We start from the raw sequence: 17,197 nt of genomic DNA, 5'->3' as shown, positions 1-17,197 counted from the left end.
CGCGGAAGATCCTGAGACCGTCCTGCCAGTTTGTTGCGGGTACTAATCTTTCCTACTCAGAAACTAGGGAGCCTCAGGGGACCGCCCCCATCCCCCTAAGGTGTGCTTAGGGACATCTCTGGAGAGCCGGGGGCGGGGAGGATTCTACTGTTAGGGGTCCTTTTGCTTTTTACTAGGGAGAGTTGGGGGGGCAAGGGGGAGGCTGAATTCACAGCTAGGGACTCCTGCATCCGAATCCCAGTTTTGCTACTGTGTGATTTTAGCTCTTTCTGGGCCTCTGATTGAATTAAATGACCTTTTAGGTTCCTTTCAACCCTAAATCTAAGATCTTGTGAGTAAGCTGTCCTTTCCTAGTCAGGTACAAGACTAGTTCTAGCCAGAAGACAGATTAAGGCACTCCAGTAGTCATTCCTGCTCCCTTCCTGGAGACAAAATCTTTGGGAAAAAGACAATTCTGCCTCCGGGATAACCCAAAATTGGGGGTTTGGGGTTGTGGATGATGGAAGTGTGAGGACACTTGCCTGGACCTTGATAGGGAGAGGAAGGGTGAAAGCTTCTTTTTCAGCACTAACCTGGGCCGGACAGCTCTCTGCCTCCCCCCCCCCCCCGCCCCGCCCCATCACCCCCAAAGCCCTATTCCCTTATTCCTAAAGTTAGGACTAAAGGAGGACATAGGTCGAGGCTCCTCCAAGAAACAGTTCTAGAATTTCCCGCGACCACTTTTGAAAATATTCAAATATTTTTCAAATTCAAATCTAGGAACCCACCCCGCTTACCTCGAATCAAGCTTTTCTCCACCCAGTGTCCCATTCTGGAGTGATTTTAGCTCTTAAAACGTGTTAGTCACCCAAGACAAACATATCGTGCCCCATAGAAAGGTAGAGAGGTGTGGACAAAGCACTGGCCCTGAAGTTAGAATTAAAATCTCAGCTCAGCTACTTACTAGCTGTGTGACCCTAGGCAAGTCACTTAACCCCAATTGCCTTAAAGCGCCCGGGGCCATCTCCAGTGGTCCGGATATATATCTTGCCGCTGGACCCAGATGGTCCTGGAGGAGAGAGTGAGGTTGGTGATCTTACACAGCCCTCCCTCACTTAAAAAATCCATTTCAGTGCAATTCATGACATCACTCCGATGTCGTTGTCCTCTTCAAGAACGAAGGACAAGGGGGCAGCTAGGTGGCGCAGTGGATAAAGCAGAGGCCCTGGATTCAGGAGGACCTGAGTTCAAAGCCGGACTCAGACACTTGACACGAGCTGTGTGACCCTGGGAAAAAAGAATGAAGGACAAACAACTTCGTGCCCCAGAGTTATGCATTTCTTTATCCACCCATCCGCCCCCGAACACCCGGCTCCTCTAGTTCAACTTTAGAAATAGCCCTGGGGCAAGTAGGTGGCGCAGTGGATTGAACACTGACCCTGGAGTCAAGAGGACCTGAATTAAGATCTCAGACACTTATTAGCTATGTGACTGAGCAAGTCACTTAACCCCAATTGCTTTAAATATCCAGGATCATCTCCAGTCGTCCTGATGTATATCTTGTCACTGGACCCAGATGGCTCTGAAGGAGAGAGTGAGGTTGGTGGCCTTGCACAGCCTCCATCACGTAAATCCAATTCAGTGCAGATCTTGACATCTTCCTGATGTCACGGTCCTTTTCAAAAATGAAGGACAAACAACAACAGAAATTGCCCTAGAGAGGGTGTTGGGAGGCAGACACGTGTATGTCGGTGGGGATGGAGTGGGGTGGAGATCGGGATCTTTTGAAAGCCAGACTGTTTATTGTACCTCTGAGCCCGAGGACCTCTTCCACCCAATGGTACAGAGGGTAGCAGTGGCATAAGGAGGAGCCCAGGAAGTCTTCAACCCCAAGGGAAAGGGAGGATCGGGCGGCACTAGGACCCGGGGAGGAAGAAGGATGGTTGCAAGAGCCTAGAATCCAAAGGACGCTAGGGCCGCGCGGAGCCCAGGAGGTGGAGCTAGAATGGGCCTGCCTGAGTTGCCCATGTCGGCCTGATGGATCCGACGCTGGACGAGAGGCTGGAGCCGGAGCCCGGGGCCGTGCTGGTTCCCGCTGGCCGCGTGCTCAGGTGAACTTGGGGGGAAAGGGAGGGCTGCGGAGGGTGCTGACCTTGGAGGGGTGGCGCATCGGGAAATCCCATAAGATTCAGCTGGCAGGCCACGTGGGGGGAGCAGGAGGGAGGGATGGGTTGGAGAGAGGAAAAAGGGGTAAGTTTTGGAAAAGTAGGGGCAGAGTTAGGAATAAAGGTCCAGGTGCTTCTGGGAAGGGAGAAGGGAGAAGTGGAGATGATGCCGTAGTGTAAGGTGACCAACTAGAACCGGAGAGAGGCAAAGACTGGGAGACAGGACAAGCAGGGAAGGGGTCCCTTGTCACCCCAAACTTTGTGGACTTAGGCTCTTCTCTCCCGCCCCGCTGCAGCTCTGATCCTCTCTTCTCTATCTCCCGCAGCCCCGAGGAGTTATTCGCAGCCCGATCCCGGGACCAGAAGCTGCCCCCGCGCTCCCATGGCCAGAAGTTCTTCCTCCCCGACGGCTCGGAGGCCCAGGAAGAGCAGCTGCGGCTGTGTAGACAGGAGCTTTGGACCCTCCTTGCGGAAGAGAGAGTGGAGCGACGGTGGGAGAGACTCTGGGGCGGGGGTAGGAAGAAAGAGACACAGACAGACAGACAGACAGACAGAAACTAAGGCAGGAGTGTGCTTGCTGGGGTGGGAGGGCACAGACTAGATATCCACAAAGCCTTTAGAGAAGGGAGAAAGATGAAGAGAAAGGGGTTGTGGTCCTGAAAGGCTCAAGGAGGACCACAGTTCAGGGGGTGCTATCCCAACCCCTGGGGAGAAAGACCCAGTTTTGTTTGTTTTTTGGCAAGGCAGGGTGGTTAAGTGACTTGCTCAGGGTCACACAGCTGGGAAGTGTCTGAGGTCAGATTTGACCTCAGGTTCACTTGACTCCATGAATGATGCTGTATCCACTGTGCCACCTATACCCCTCTTTTTATTTTTAACAGTTTGATAATTTTCTAACTGATTTTCTGTCCCTTTTCCATTCCCCACCAGGGGCAGCTTGGTGACTGCTGAGTGGAGTCCTCAGGATGGGATAGTAATGTTGAAGTCCTTTGCTGTGAGTGCTAGTTCCCTGTGCCAGCAGCAGGTGGAAAGGGGGACCCCTGGTGACCACTAGGCAAACCCCCCCCTCACCTTTGTAATTTACATTCTCTTTCATATAGGGTAAATTCTGGCAAACCATGGGCTTCTCTGAAGGGGGTCAGCAACGGTTATATCCAGAAGAGGCCCTATATTTGCTGGAATGTGTAAGTTGGCATGGAATGGGATGGGTACCTGATGCTTCAGAACACTGCCTGACTGAGTCTCAGTTGTCTTATCTGTAAATTGGGGATAATTTGTGTGGCAAGTGCTTTGCAAATTATAAAGTGTCCTCTTCTGAGTCTGTGAAATTTAATTTCTTTGAGCAAGTCTTTATGTATGGGCCGTCCAAGTAAAAAGGAACTTACAGATACATAATTCATTTGTATCTGTATATACTATGCTTGGCACATTGTTGTTGTTCGGTGGAGTCAGATTGTTTTGATTCTTCCTGACCCCATTTGGGATTTTCTTGGCAAGGATACTGGAGTGCTTTGCCATTTCCTTCTCTGGCTCATTTTACAGATGAGGAAACTAAGGCAAACAGAGTGAAGTGACTTGCCAGGGTCACATAGCTAGGAAGTGTCTGAAGTCAGATTTGAACTCAAGTCTTCCTGACTGCAGGCCCAGCACTCTATCCACTATACCACCTAGCTGCCTGGCACATGGTAAATGTTTAATAAATTTTATTGAATAAATGAATGAATGAATTCAGTGAATGATATACAGGATGCCCCAGGAGTCTTAGTTCAGCTTGAAGCTTTTTTTTTTTAAATAAATATTTTATTTTATTTTATTTTGGTGAGGCAATTGGGGTTAAGTGACTTGTCCAGGGTCACACAACTAGTAAGTGTCTGAGGCCGGATCTGAACTCAGGTCCTCCTGAATCCAGGGCTGGTGCTTATCCACTGCGCCATCTAGCTGCCCCAGCTTGAAGCTTTAATAAGCCTTCAGAAGTATAAATGCTGGTCACTTTTTGTGGGGCAGCTAGGTGACACAGTAGATAAAGCACTGGCCCTGTATTCAGGAAGACCTGAGTTCAAATCTAGCCTCAGACACTTGACACTTACTAGCTGTGTGACCCTAGGCAAGTCACTTAACCCTCATTGCCCTGCAAAAAAAAAATCAAAAAACAAAGAAAAGATTGATCTATCATCGTCTTTAATGGAAACCTTTCCCTTCCTCATAGCCTTGCCAAAAAAAAAAAAAAGTAAAAATGCTACAAACTTATCTCCCAAAATTTCAAAGTTTATTCAAATTTAATTTACACTCCTATAGATTGGTAAATTTTGAATCATATATATTTTTACTTTAATTAGACAAGGCAGTTGCCTTGCATGTATGCATGCATATCTCTGAATACCACTTTCTCAGATGGGTGAATTTGTAAAGGAGGCCCTCTGCCTTGGCCACCTCAGTCACCTGATCTATCTTCATTATACTTTTTTCTTGTGAGGTCACATCAAAACTGTCACGTGTGCATAAAAACATTGTTCTTTGGATGATCTTAAGGCCAGGATTACAAATGGAAATCTTTTAGACACAGCAACACCTGCTGAAAGTTTTTACAAATCTTGAAAAATCAACTTGTACTTGTGTGTAGTACACGGTGGTGATTACATTGACTTTTCTTCCTTTTTTCTTTTTTTTTTTTCTTTTTTGGTGAGGCAGTTGGGGTTAAGTGACTTGCCCGGGGTCACACAGCTAGTAAGTATCAAGTGTCTGAGGCCAGATTTGAACTCAGGTCCTCCTGAATCCAGGGCTGGTGCTCTATCCACTGTGCCACCTAGCTGCCCGATTACATTGACTTTTTTTTTTTGGCGGGGCAGTGGGGGTTAAGTGACTTGCCCAGGGTCACACGGCTAGTAAAGTATCAAGTGTCTGAGACCGGATTTGAACTCAAGTACTCCTGACTCCAGGGCCGGTGCTCTATCCACTGCGCCACCTAGCCGCGCCCCCCCCATTACAATGACTTTTAATAAGAAACAGCAATATTTAAAATAACCTTTCGATTGATGTTTTATGTAAGTTTGTAGCATTTATACTTCTGAAGTTATTATTATTTTTTTTTTGAAGGGCAATGGGGGTTAAGTGATTTGCCCAGGGTCACACAGCTAGTAAGTGTCAAGTGTCAAGTGTTTGAGGCCGAATTTTAACTCAGGTCCTCTTGAATCCAGGGCCGGTGCTCTATCCACTGTGCCACCTCGCTGCCCCACTGAAGTTATTAAAGTTTTCAGTTGTACTAAGAATTTTGGGACACCCTGTTTGATCTTTACAGAAATAGAGATGGCAACCCATTTATGCCTTCATATTGTGTGTTATTGTCATCCATGTCTTCTCTTAAATTACCTGCAGGGTTCTACCCAATGCAGTGGAGCCATTCTGTAGGTCTTTTAACATTTTGTAAATACTAGTTCAGTCCCCTAGCTGCCTCTATGTCAACCCTTGGTTGCCCTATATGACAAGTCCACCTCCTGTTTCAATTTTGCATTTCTTGGATGTTTTCTTGAACGTAATGCATTGTTAGAAATACCTCTGTGGGGGTAGCTAGGTGGTGCCATGGATAGAGCACCAGCCCTGGATTCAGGAGAACCTGAGTTCAAATCCAGCCTCAGACACTTGACACTAGCTGTGTGACCCTGGCCAAGTCACTTAACCCTCATTGCCCTGTAAAAAAACCAAAAACAAAACAGAAATACCTCTGTGACCCTTTTGGGTCAATTGTCATTTTGAGTTTGGGGAAATTATATTGTCCTATGACTTATAGCCATCTAGCACCACCAAAAGAATACCAGAATTCAAAAATAAGTTTTCATTCTCTAGGGCAGCTTGGGACCATTCAGAGCACTATGCAATTTCACAAATATAATATCGTCTTGCTCTTTGTCTCTTTCAATTCTGGCCCTCATTTATTGTCCATTTATGGTCACTGTCCAAGATGTTTATATTGGTGGACTAATTCCATAACCCACTCATCCAACATGGTCTGGACAATGGACATTCTTTACCCCTTGGTTTGTTCCTGGGTGGATTGTTTTGGACTTCCTTTGAATGATGATGGATTGTATTGAGGAAATGCTATGATATTCTGGGGCTTGATGAAATATGTACTGTATCATATGTAGTATTTCACCATCTATAAGAATCTCTTTTCTGTTTGGACTCTGTACTGTGACTACAGCACCTGTAACCTTAGTGAAATATCTTTTGGCAAGCATTTATCTTTCTGTTTTACCCCTTATTTGATATGATTAATCAGAGGATCATAGACAAGGTTATCCCTTATGTTTGCCTCTATTAAGAAACCATACAAGGGGCAGGGCTGCGCCACCTAACTGCCTCCCAGATAGGGTTTTTAAAAATATATATATTTGATCTGGCAAAGCCAAATGCAGTCTCAAAAGCTCTCTCCCAACAAGGTATCTCTCATGCACATGTTAAGATTCTGTATGGTTTCTTTGTTTTTGTTTTTTGTGGGGCAGTTAGGGTTAAGTGACTTGCTCAGGGTCACACAGCTAGTAAGTGTCAAGTGTCTGAGGCTGGACTTGAACTCAGGTCCTCCTGAATCCAGAGCCAGTGCTTTATCCACTGTGCCACCTAGCTACCCCAATAATATACATTTTAAAATCTTATTTTAATTTTTAATTTATGGACTAAAACATTTCCATAACATAGTATAGTAAAAAAAAGATGATTGCACATGAAATTGCAAATCTATTATGTACAACTTGCCATTCCTTTTACATATATAATAAAAGTTATATAAATTTTTTTTCATTTTTTTCCTCCCCTTCTTGTCCCACTTTAGAGATGGCCACCATTAGACACAGATAGGTATATATGGAAAAAATTGTGTTCTACATATTTCTATTTGTCAGTTCTTTCTCTGGATGTCTTTCTCTTTTATGCCCTTTATTTTATTTTTTTCCATATAAATATTTTATTATTTTCCAGTTACATTTAGAGAGAGTTTTCAACATTTGTTTTTTTTTCAGCTTCCTTATTTTTTTTTTTTACATATAAGGTATTTTATTTTTTCCGTTACATGTAAAGATAGTTCTCAACTTTTGTTTATACAAGCTTTACAATTTCAGATTTTTCTCCCTCCCTCCCCCCTCCCCTAGACAGCAGGTAATCTGATATAGGTTATATCTATATATCTATATACATAGATATATATATCTATACACATAATAACATTAATCCTATTTCTGCATTAGTCCTGTTATAAGAGAAAAAAATCAGAGCAATGATGAAAAACCTCAAAATAGAAAAAAAAAACAGCACCAAAAACAAAAGAAATAGTATGGTTCATTCAGCATCTATACTCCACAGTTCTTTTTTTTTTTTCTTGGATTTGGAGATCCTCTTCTATCATGAGTTCCCTGGAACTCTTCTGTACCATTGCATTGGTGAGAAGAATATAGTCCATCACAGTAGATCAACACTCAATGTTGATGATACTGTGTATAGTGTTCTTCTGGTTCTGCTCATCTCACTCATCATCAGCTCACGCAAGACCCTCCAGGTTTCTCTGAACTCCTCCTGCTCATCATTTCTTACAGCACAATAGTATTCCATTGTATTCATATACCACAACTTGTCCAGCCATTCCCCAATTGATGGGCACCCCCTCAACTTCCAATTCCTTGCTACCACGTAAAGAGCAGCTATAAATATTTTTGTACATGTGGGTCCCTTTCCCCTTTCCATGATTTCTTTGGGAAAAAGACCTAAAAGTGGTATTGCTGGGTCAAAGGGTATGCACAGCTTTATCATCCTTTGGGCATAATTCCAAATTGCTCTCCAGAATGGTTGGATCAGTTCACAGCTCCACCAACAATCAACATTTGTTTTTATAAGATTTCTAGTTTCAAATTTTTTGTCCTTTATTTTAAATTTGTATATTTATAATAGTCAAAATGACAGCTTGAAGACATTCTTTAAACAAAATTGCTGTTGCTGTATACAGTGTTCTCTTGGTTGTGATCACTTCACTCTTTACTATTTCATGTAAATCTTTCCATGCCTTTCTAAGATCATTGAGCTTATCATTTCTTACAACACAGTAGTACTCCCATCACAATCCTATACCACAACTTTTTCAGCCATCCCCCAATTGATGGGGATTCCTGCAATTTCCAGTTCTTTGCCACCACAAAGAGAACTGATACAAACATCCCATTCACATTCAAAGTTGTTACTATTTGTGAATTTCCCTCTATCTTATTTTTACTGACTATTTTCTTTCTCAGCCTCTCTTTTTACCCTATCCCTGTTATCTTATCTTCTCCCTCCACTCTCCCACTCCCCATCCCACTCATGCCTTCAAGAGTCTCTTCCCTCTCTGCCTCCCCCCTCCCAATCTCAAACTACACACCCCTTCAGGAGTTCCTCCCCCATCCTTTCTCCCAGTTTTCTCACTTTCCTACGTGTTCAGAAGGCTTCTACAGCCTTCCAGATGTACAGGTTGTTTCCTCTTTAGCTGAGATGAAAGTAAGGTACCAGCCCTCCATCCCTACCTGCTTCCTCTGTATTAGTATTTTTTTTTTTTTTGGTGAGGCAATTGGGGTCAAGCGACTTGCCCAGGGTCACACAACTAGCAAGTGTCAAGGGTCTGAGGTCTGATTTGAACTCAGGTCCTCCTGAATCCAGGGCCGGTGCTCTATCCATGTATTAGTATTTTTTTTTTTTTTTAGTGAGGCAATTGGGGTTAAGTGACTTGCCCAGGGTCACACAGCTAGTAAGTATTAAGTATCTGAGGCTGGATTTGAACTCAGGTATTCCTGATTCCAGGGCTGGTGCTCTATCCACTGCGCCATCTAGCTGCCCCATGTATTAATATTTTTAAAAGATATTTTTGGTTTAATATCACCTACATTTCTCAACATATCCCTATCCAATCCCCTCCTTTATCGACACAAAACAGAACACTCCCTAACTTAGATGTTTTTCAAGAGCTGCTATAAGTAAAAAATGTATCAGCCGGAAGCTAACTTAGTAAAGAGCCACCCTGAACTGAACTAGTCTAGTCTTTGAACTAGGTGAGTTAGAGTCCATCATGAGGCCCATGCTCAAAGATGTTTTCACACTGATGTCAGACCTGCCAGAACTTTGTGCTGTGATAGCACAGCTTTCAAGAAGTCACCATCTTGTCACACTCTCTTGAAAGGCAGCAGGGCTGACTGACTTTTCTTCCCTGTGTAGTACTACTGGGAGATTTAGGTTGGCTTTTCTATCTTGGAAGATGGCGGAAAAGGGGAAAATTAATAAATCTCCTCCCATTTACATGTACATATATATGTGTGCATACACTTACACACATACACATATGTATGTACATAGTTGTCACAGTTGTTTGCATTTTGTCTCCCTCTTTAGAATGTAATTTCCTTGAGGGCAGGGACTGTTTTTGCCTTACTTTGTATCCCCAGCCTTTAGCACAGGCCTTGGGAAACTACAAGTAATTAATAAATGCTTGTTGATGATAGAGGGAAGAGGGAGTGCTTATAATTAGAGCTTTTGTTTTTTCTTTTCCAGGGATCCATCCAACTTTTCTACCAGGACCTGCCCCTGTCCATCCAGGAGGCCTATGAGATGCTACTAGCCCAGGGTACCAGAGGCTTTCTGCAGTACCAGGTATTCCCTGACCCTGGACCCTTAGGCAAGGGAAAGGAACATCACTGAGTGAACTTCACACACACAAGTGAAGAGCAGCATGTACCTATCTAGAAAAGAACCCAAATGGAATCCAGATCTATGAACTCAGGCTAGAATTGTAGAACCAACATTTATTATCTCAGTTAAAATCTAAGTCCCTTGAGGGCTGGTTCTTGCCATTCCATACACAGTGCGTGGGGGCAGCTAGGTGGCGCAGTGGATAAAGCACTGGCCCTGGATTCAGAAGGACCTGAGTTCAAATCCGACCTCAGACACTTGACACTTAGTAGCTGTGTGACCTTGGGTGAATCACTTAACCCTCATTGCTCCACCCCAAAAAAAATTTTCATTAAAAAAAAAAAATTCTATACACAGTGCCTGGTGTGTAGTAGGCACTTTATAGTTAGTGCTTGTTAAATTAAATTAGCAGAATGACCATGGGCAAGTCTAGTAACCTAACTTTTGAGCCTCAGTTTCCTCATCTGTAAAATGAGGGTAGTAGTTACTAGTATGACCCACCTCACCAAGATGTTTTCAAGACGTCCAGAAAAGTGTTTTCTTTGTAAGATACTATATAAATGTGGGTGGCTAGCTAGTTTGCACAGTGGATAAAGCACTGGGCTTGGAGTCAGGAAGACTCATCTTCATGAGTTCAAATCTGCCTCAGACACTTACTAGCCGTGTGACCCTGGACAAGTCACTTAACCCTGTTTGCCTCAGTTTCCTCATCTGTAAAATGAACTAGAGAAGGAAATGGCAAACTACTCAAGTATCTCTGCCAAGAAGATCCCCCAAAAAAGGATCATGAAGAGTCAGACACCATTGAAATGTCTAAACAGCAACAAAAATATAAATGTGAGAAGTTGTTTGTGCTGTCTAAAGTTTATAACAGTGGAGAAATGGGAGGAGAGGACCTGACACCTTCCTGTGCAGACTCACAATTAGGAATTTTACTCAGTGGCCAGTGCTAGTTTTGAGATACTCCAGGAATGTTCTTTCCCATTAGCTCCTGGGCTTTAAGAGGGAGGAGGTTACTTCAGAATTTAAAACACAGAATTCCTCTGGAGCTTAAAACTAATGGCTAGAGCTCTCTGGCTGTAGAATTGACCTGATATGTTTGTACAGCCCTGTTGTTGTTAATGTTGTTTGTCCTTCATTCTCAAAGAGGATCATGACATGAAGGGGTGATGTCATGACTTGCAAGTAAATTAGGTTTAAGTGAGGGAGGGCTGGTAAGCATTTGGTGAAAGGAAGGACTGGGGATGGAACCAAGATGGCAGAGGAAAAGCTGTGACTTTCAGAGCTCCTGACATGAACTGCCCACATACCTTAAAAAAAAAGTCATAAGAAAGGAAGGAACAGGGAAGAAGGGAAGTAAAAGGGAGCAGGGCAGTAAGGAGAAAACAGGAATCTAGCAATACAGTTGTGTCTTTGGAGAGCTTATAAGGTACAGTAGGGAGTGTGGAGTAACCAATGTTGGGAGCTCTGTGCCAGGAAAGAAGACTGTCTGAGAGATTCCCATCTTACCCAGATTTGGGGGAATCTCTGACCTCTTCCTTTCTTTCTAAGGTTTTCAGCCACCTGAAGAGACTAGGCTACGTGGTTCGGAGGTTCCAGCCTAGGTAATGCCTTTTGAATTATTGTAGACTGGGGATCCTGGGCAACTTGTTCTCTCTCTCTCCCAAGTCCTTTCAGCTGGGGCTCCCTGTCCTGTGACTAGAGTAGGTGCATTGCTTAAATCTCTTGTGGTCTCTAGCTTTGTCTTGACCATGTTAGGTCAAGTAGGAGATTGGAAAAAAGCTAGCAGGCTGATAATGGGGGTAGCAAAATAGATCATGGTCTAAAGTCAATCAGTGAAAAGAGAAACAAAAAACTGGGGGTGATGAGAATCCTATGCCACTTGCCCCAGCCTAGAGAGCAAACTACCAGCCGAGAATAGGGTTGGGAAAAATTGGGGTGACTTGCAACCCTACCCATAGGGATGTGGTGCATTGTACTCCCTCTCTACCCCCTTCTATAAGTGAGCTATATCTACTTATGTGTGTATACATACATGTGTGCACACACATACCTGTATAGATAAGTGTACATGTATGTGCACACGTATTTGCATGTTGTACTATCTATAGACTGCATGTATGCATAGACCTAGAGAATCACTTTGCAAACCATAAAGCATCACACAAATGTCATTTATGATTATAAAGTATCCAGCTTAGAGGTGTTTTCAATTTAACTTGATTATTCAATAAATGAGCATCCCTTCCTTCATGGAATAGCCAGCCTTTTTTCTTTAAGTCTATTAGTTGATATGTTGTTATTCTTAGGCTTAAAAGTCTTTCTTTTATTGTTCTCACCATCCATGAGTTTTATTGATTAGTTCACATAGAATAGACTAGAATAGAATGTAATATAATATATTATTATATATTTGAATTTGCCAAAGTCTAAGCCAGTTAGTTAACCTCTGGTGTCCCTCTCCTGCTCCCCAAATCCCATCTTGCCTTCTTAATACTTTGTGTTATTGAGGGCTGTAAAAAGGGCTAGGCAAGGATAAATGGAAGTTTCTCCTGTCAGAAACCCCATGTGGTCACCTAATATATATAAAGTCCTAGCTCTAGGGTGTGTATTTTTGGCTTTGCTCTTCTTGCCCATTCTTCCTTGCTCTCTTCTTTTTGTCCAAGCTGGCCTTGGTGGATGCAGATAAGAAAAGTGGGGACACTGACTCCTCTGTTTCTCCACAGCTTGGTCCAGTCTCCCTATGAGAGGATGCTTAACTTGGACAGTGGCAGTATGTGGAGCTCCGAAAAGTGGCATGGCAAGAGGAAGAGGAGGAATTCTAACCCTCGGTAATGGTTCCTAGTTATAACAGCCTGGTGACTGCTCTTGGGGTTATGCAGGGCAGGGAGAGGGCAGTTTGGAGACAGGTTTGTGGATTCGTGGGAGGAGGTGATAATGAGGGCAGTGTGTGCAGCCCCACGAGCACTAAATCCTGAAGACACCAAACATTCAGTCACAGAAAATTAGGCCAGCTTTCCTCCAACTGTTTTATGGTGCCAGAAATTCTTCTTTAGGGCCGACTCTGATGATGTGCCCCATTGGTGACATCTCTGGGATCAGATAGGCTTCTTTCCTGTATCCTTCCAGGTCTGCTGATAAGAAAACCAAGGCATTGGAGAATCCTCTGCCAGAGATGGATGGGACCAGTGAGAGTCAGGCAACTTTAATCCAGTCTGCCCCCGACCAGAACATCAGAAGCCCAGAGGAGAAACCCCAGGAATCAAGCCATGTAAAGAATCCAGGGGGTTCCAGTCAGCCTCCTGAATCCCCAGGGCAGGTCCTTGGCCAGACAGAGCATCATGGTAGGAGCCTGAAGACAGGAAGAGGAAGCCAGGATAGAACAATGGACAATAATGGGAGCAACGGTGCCTGTAAGCCCCGATGGGACTTTGAGAAAATTGCATTCCCCAACATGGCCTGCGATCGCCCCCATACCCTACTGCTAGCCCCAGCTCCAGAATTGCTCCCGGGGAATGTCACTGCACGGGAGATTGATGCGGCCCCTTGGTGCCAGCAACTGAATCAGCGGAAAGAAAAGCTTTCTAGGAGGGAGAAGGAGCAGCAGAGGGGGAACACTCCCTTCCGAAATGATGTGAATGCGGACCCCGAGGTGCAGCGCTGCACCAGCTGGCGGGCGTATAAGGAGCTGCTACAGCGGCGGTGGCAGCAGAAGGCCTGGAACCGACCCCCCAACTTGTGGGACCAGCCAGTCACTCCTCTACTGAGCCCTGGCCAGGCAGCCAGCCCAGGTATAAGTGTCTTCTGCTCTTTGGGGCCTTCATCCACAGCCAGGTCCCTCACTAAATCCTGGGAGTTTGGTCTGTCAAGAGGAAGGCCTCGGCAGCTAGGTGGCGCAGTGGATAAAGCACCGGCCTTGGATTCAAGAGTACCTGAGTTCAAATCTGGCTTCAGACACTTAACACTTACTAACTGTGTGACCCTGGGCAAGTCACTTAACCCCAATTGCCTCACTAAAAAAAAAAAAAAAAAAGAGGAAGGCCTCACTGCTTTGCAACGGGATATGGTTTTAGCAGGGGCTCTTTGAGAGTGTGGGGGAGCTTTGGGCCTGAAAACCACAGAATACACTGCAGACTCAACAGGAAAGGTATTTCATGGAAGAAACTCTACAGGTGCCACTGGCTGCTGTCCTGGGGACCCTCATAAGAGGCATTCAGGACTCTAGGCTAGGAGAATGTACCACATGGCAAAGGACCGATGACAGTCAATACAAACGATCAAGGCAATTAATGGGAGGATGAGGGAAATAGGACTTGTCCATCTATAAAGATAAAGGTTGAATAGGAAAACAAAGTATACAAAAATGTGAACTGTACAGAAATGGTGAAAATAGACTTGTTCACTAGGACAGGGGATGGATAGGCCTTGACACTCAAGGGAGGTAAGCAAGAGAACCCTGTCACTCGACAAATATTTAAGTTACAGAACTCATTATTTATTTATTTTTGGTGAGGCAATTGGGGTTAAATGACTTGCCCAGGGTCACACAGCTAGTAAGTGTCAAGTGTCTGAGGCCGGATTTGAACTCAGGTCCTCCTGACTCCAGGGCCAGTGCTGTATCCACTGTGCCACCTAGCTGCCCCACGGAACTCATTATTAAAAGAAATGGTGCAGGGGCAGCTAGGTGGCGCAGTGGATAGAGCACCGGACCTGGAGTCAGGAGGACCTGAGTTCAAATCCGGCCTCAGACACTTGACACTTACTAGCTGTGTGACCCTGGGCAAGTCATTTAACCCCAATTGCCTCACCAAAAAAAATTAAAAAAAAAAAAAAGAAATGGTGCAGGCCAGAAATGCACATGGGTTTTTTTTTTTGTTTTTTCATTTTGTTTTGTTTTTAATGTTCAGATTAATTCACGGAGAACAGCTCCATAGTGGATTGTAATTTTTTCCCTTCCCAATGCAGCCACTGTCCTACAACAGATCTCCGTAATGCAGACCACTCACCTCACTGATGGAGTTGATGGGTAAGTCTCTAAAGCAGTATTTCTCCAGTTGTTGGGGAGTTCTTCTTAGGGGCTTTGGGTCCTTGACACCCCGGGTGTCCAGTTTTGATTTCAGCCATAAAGCGATTGGAGTGGAAGGGCAGCTGAGTAACCGCTGTCCTCTCCAGGAACTAAATGGGAGAGGAAACGGTGGTATGCTAGAATGAATGGACATATGTGGGATCTCTCAGTATCAGAGATAGAAATGGAGGAAGTGCCTGGGAACATTAGTTCCTGCCCTAGTAAATGAGATAATGTTTGTAAGGCATAGTGTCCAGCCCATAGTAGGCTCTTTCTAAATGTTTTGTTCCCTTCCCTCCCCCATTTCTGTTTCATGGCCCCTTAATCTCCTTTCTGTTTATCAGTAGGCTGTTGGAGAAGTCTGGAGACATGGAGATCAGTTTTGACATCTATCAGGCAGACAGTGTATCCAGTTTCCGGAAAAATGACCCAGGAAAACCATATGCTCGGATGTGCATCAGTGGGTACGATCCTGAATAAGAGCTGAGGCCTAGAAGTAAACCAGCTCTCTCTTTTTACCCCTTACCCTCTACCCCCTTTTCTCTTAAGATAACGCCATAGAGGATTGGATGAAGCAACTGGGGATGTTTAACATATGTGGGGGCGTGTAGCTGTGTTCAAATATTTTAAGGACCCTCACATGGAAGAAAAATCATGCATGCTCAGCTTGACCCCAGAGGGCAGAACTAGGAACAATTAGAGTAGAGAGGGAAAAATTTGCAAAGGGGGTAAGTAAATGTGGGCTTTAATTAAGTAAATTTCCTAACAGCTAGAGCTGTCCAAAAGTAGAATGGCTTGCCTACAGAGGTATGTGTTGCGGTTTCCCCTTTTTAGAGATCTTCAGGTGGTTTATTCTCTTTTTTTTTGTAAGGCAATTGGGGTTAAGTGACTTGCCCAGGGTCACACAGCTAGTTAAGTATTAAGTGTCTGAGGCCGGATTTGAACTCAGGTACTCCTGATTCCAGGGCCGGTGCTCTATCCACAGGTGGTTTATTCTTTAGACATACAAAAGGGATTCATATATGGGTTCTTAACCTTGTTTGTGGCATGGATCCCTCTGCAATCTAGTGCAGCCTGGGGAGGAACCTTTGTCAGAATCAGGTTTTGCATAGCAGGGGAAATCTGTCTTATTAAAAAAATTGGGGCAGCTAGGTGGCGCAGTGGATAAAGCACCGGCCCTGGATTCAGGAGTACCCGAGTTCAAATCTGGCCTCAGACACTTGACACTTGCTAACTGTGTTACCCAGGGCAAGTTACTTAACCCCCATTGCCCTGCAAAAACAACAACAACAACAACAACAACAAAATTAATGACTCTTGGGAGATGGCCTTTGAGGTCCTGTCCAACCCTGCAATTCTTCGATTCTTTCTGAGTCCTAGCCCTTAACTTGTGAGACCATTTTCTTCCATTACCTACGCTAAGGAAGATCTCCTGTGTATTCTGAGACTCTGTGTGTGTATGTGTGTGTGTGTGTGTGTGTGTGGGGTTCAACCATTTTTTTTTTTTGGCCACCCTTCACAGTAGTCAGCTTGGGAAGGGACCCACAAACAAATCCAGAGCTCCTGAGCTTTGGGGAGAATTTGAGGCCAAGAATTGTTTCACCTTAACCATTTCTTAGCCGAGGAGTCTGAGGGAACTTGGGAAGTTTGACCAGTGTTGTGGGCTCCTTCAATGTCTCATTCAACTCTCCACAGATTTGATGAACCTGTCCCAGACCTGCGCACCCTCAAGCGGCTGTCCTTCCAGAGTGGGGATGTTCCCTTGATCTTTGCCCTGGTGGATCATGGTGACATTGCTTTCTATAGCTTCAGGGATTTCACACTGCCCATGGACTTGGCACATTGACCAACTGGCCTCCAGACCGTGTTGGAATAGCCTCTGACCTGGGTCAGAGGTAGCTACCCAGTGCATACGATAAGGAAAATCATCGGTTCAGTTTTGGCAGGCTTTACTCTCAGGAATGACTTACCACTCAGACCCCCAGTTCTCAGCTGTCTCCTGTATTGGAGCTTTCACCCTTATGTCTAATACTTTACCCATGTTCATCCCAGCCTAAGCCACCTCCACAGGAGAGCAGGCTTTGAAAAATGCCGGGCAAGTTGTATTGCCTTAGTTGGGGACCATTCCTCATGTTCTCTTTGATTCTTCAGTGGTGCCCTTAGGACCTAGTACCTTTCTTCCCAAAGTCCAGATGAGATGGATCTTGGTCCTGTTTTTAATGTAAGGAAGATTGGATGCATCTGGGAAAACCTGGATGAGGCTAAACTCATTAAACTCCTTTCTTATGTCTGA

At 44.6% G+C, this 17,197-nt stretch overlaps 1 protein-coding gene across 6 annotated transcripts in view; it reads left to right on the top strand.

The window, feature by feature from the left end:
• TSEN54 (tRNA splicing endonuclease subunit 54) overlaps positions 1–17,197 on the top strand; it is a 19,226-nt gene extending 2,029 nt beyond the window's left edge. For 2 of the 6 annotated variants that reach the window (XM_043964734.1, XM_043964737.1), the window contains 9 exons: positions 3,075–3,138; positions 3,245–3,328; positions 9,702–9,800; positions 11,391–11,443; positions 12,566–12,670; positions 12,969–13,630; positions 14,805–14,865; positions 15,249–15,368; positions 16,600–17,197. In XM_043964734.1, the coding sequence (XP_043820669.1) occupies positions 3,075–3,138; positions 3,245–3,328; positions 9,702–9,800; positions 11,391–11,443; positions 12,566–12,670; positions 12,969–13,630; positions 14,805–14,865; positions 15,249–15,368; positions 16,600–16,750 (1,399 nt within the window). In that variant the 3' untranslated portion in view covers positions 16,751–17,197. Of the gene's footprint in view, positions 1–1,678; positions 2,091–2,470; positions 2,659–3,074; positions 3,139–3,244; positions 3,329–9,701; positions 9,801–11,390; positions 11,444–12,565; positions 12,671–12,968; positions 13,631–14,804; positions 14,866–15,248; positions 15,401–16,599 lie in introns of those variants that run through there. The other 4 variants (XM_043964733.1, XM_043964735.1, XM_043964732.1 and 1 more) reach the window with 4 other exon arrangements.

The sequence above is a fragment of the Dromiciops gliroides genome, chromosome 4 (genome assembly GCF_019393635.1).
Source record: "Dromiciops gliroides isolate mDroGli1 chromosome 4, mDroGli1.pri, whole genome shotgun sequence".
Lineage (NCBI taxonomy): Eukaryota > Metazoa > Chordata > Mammalia > Microbiotheria > Microbiotheriidae > Dromiciops > Dromiciops gliroides.
The sequence above is the reverse complement of the archived record's forward strand: the minus strand, read 5'-3'. Positions and strand labels throughout refer to the sequence as shown.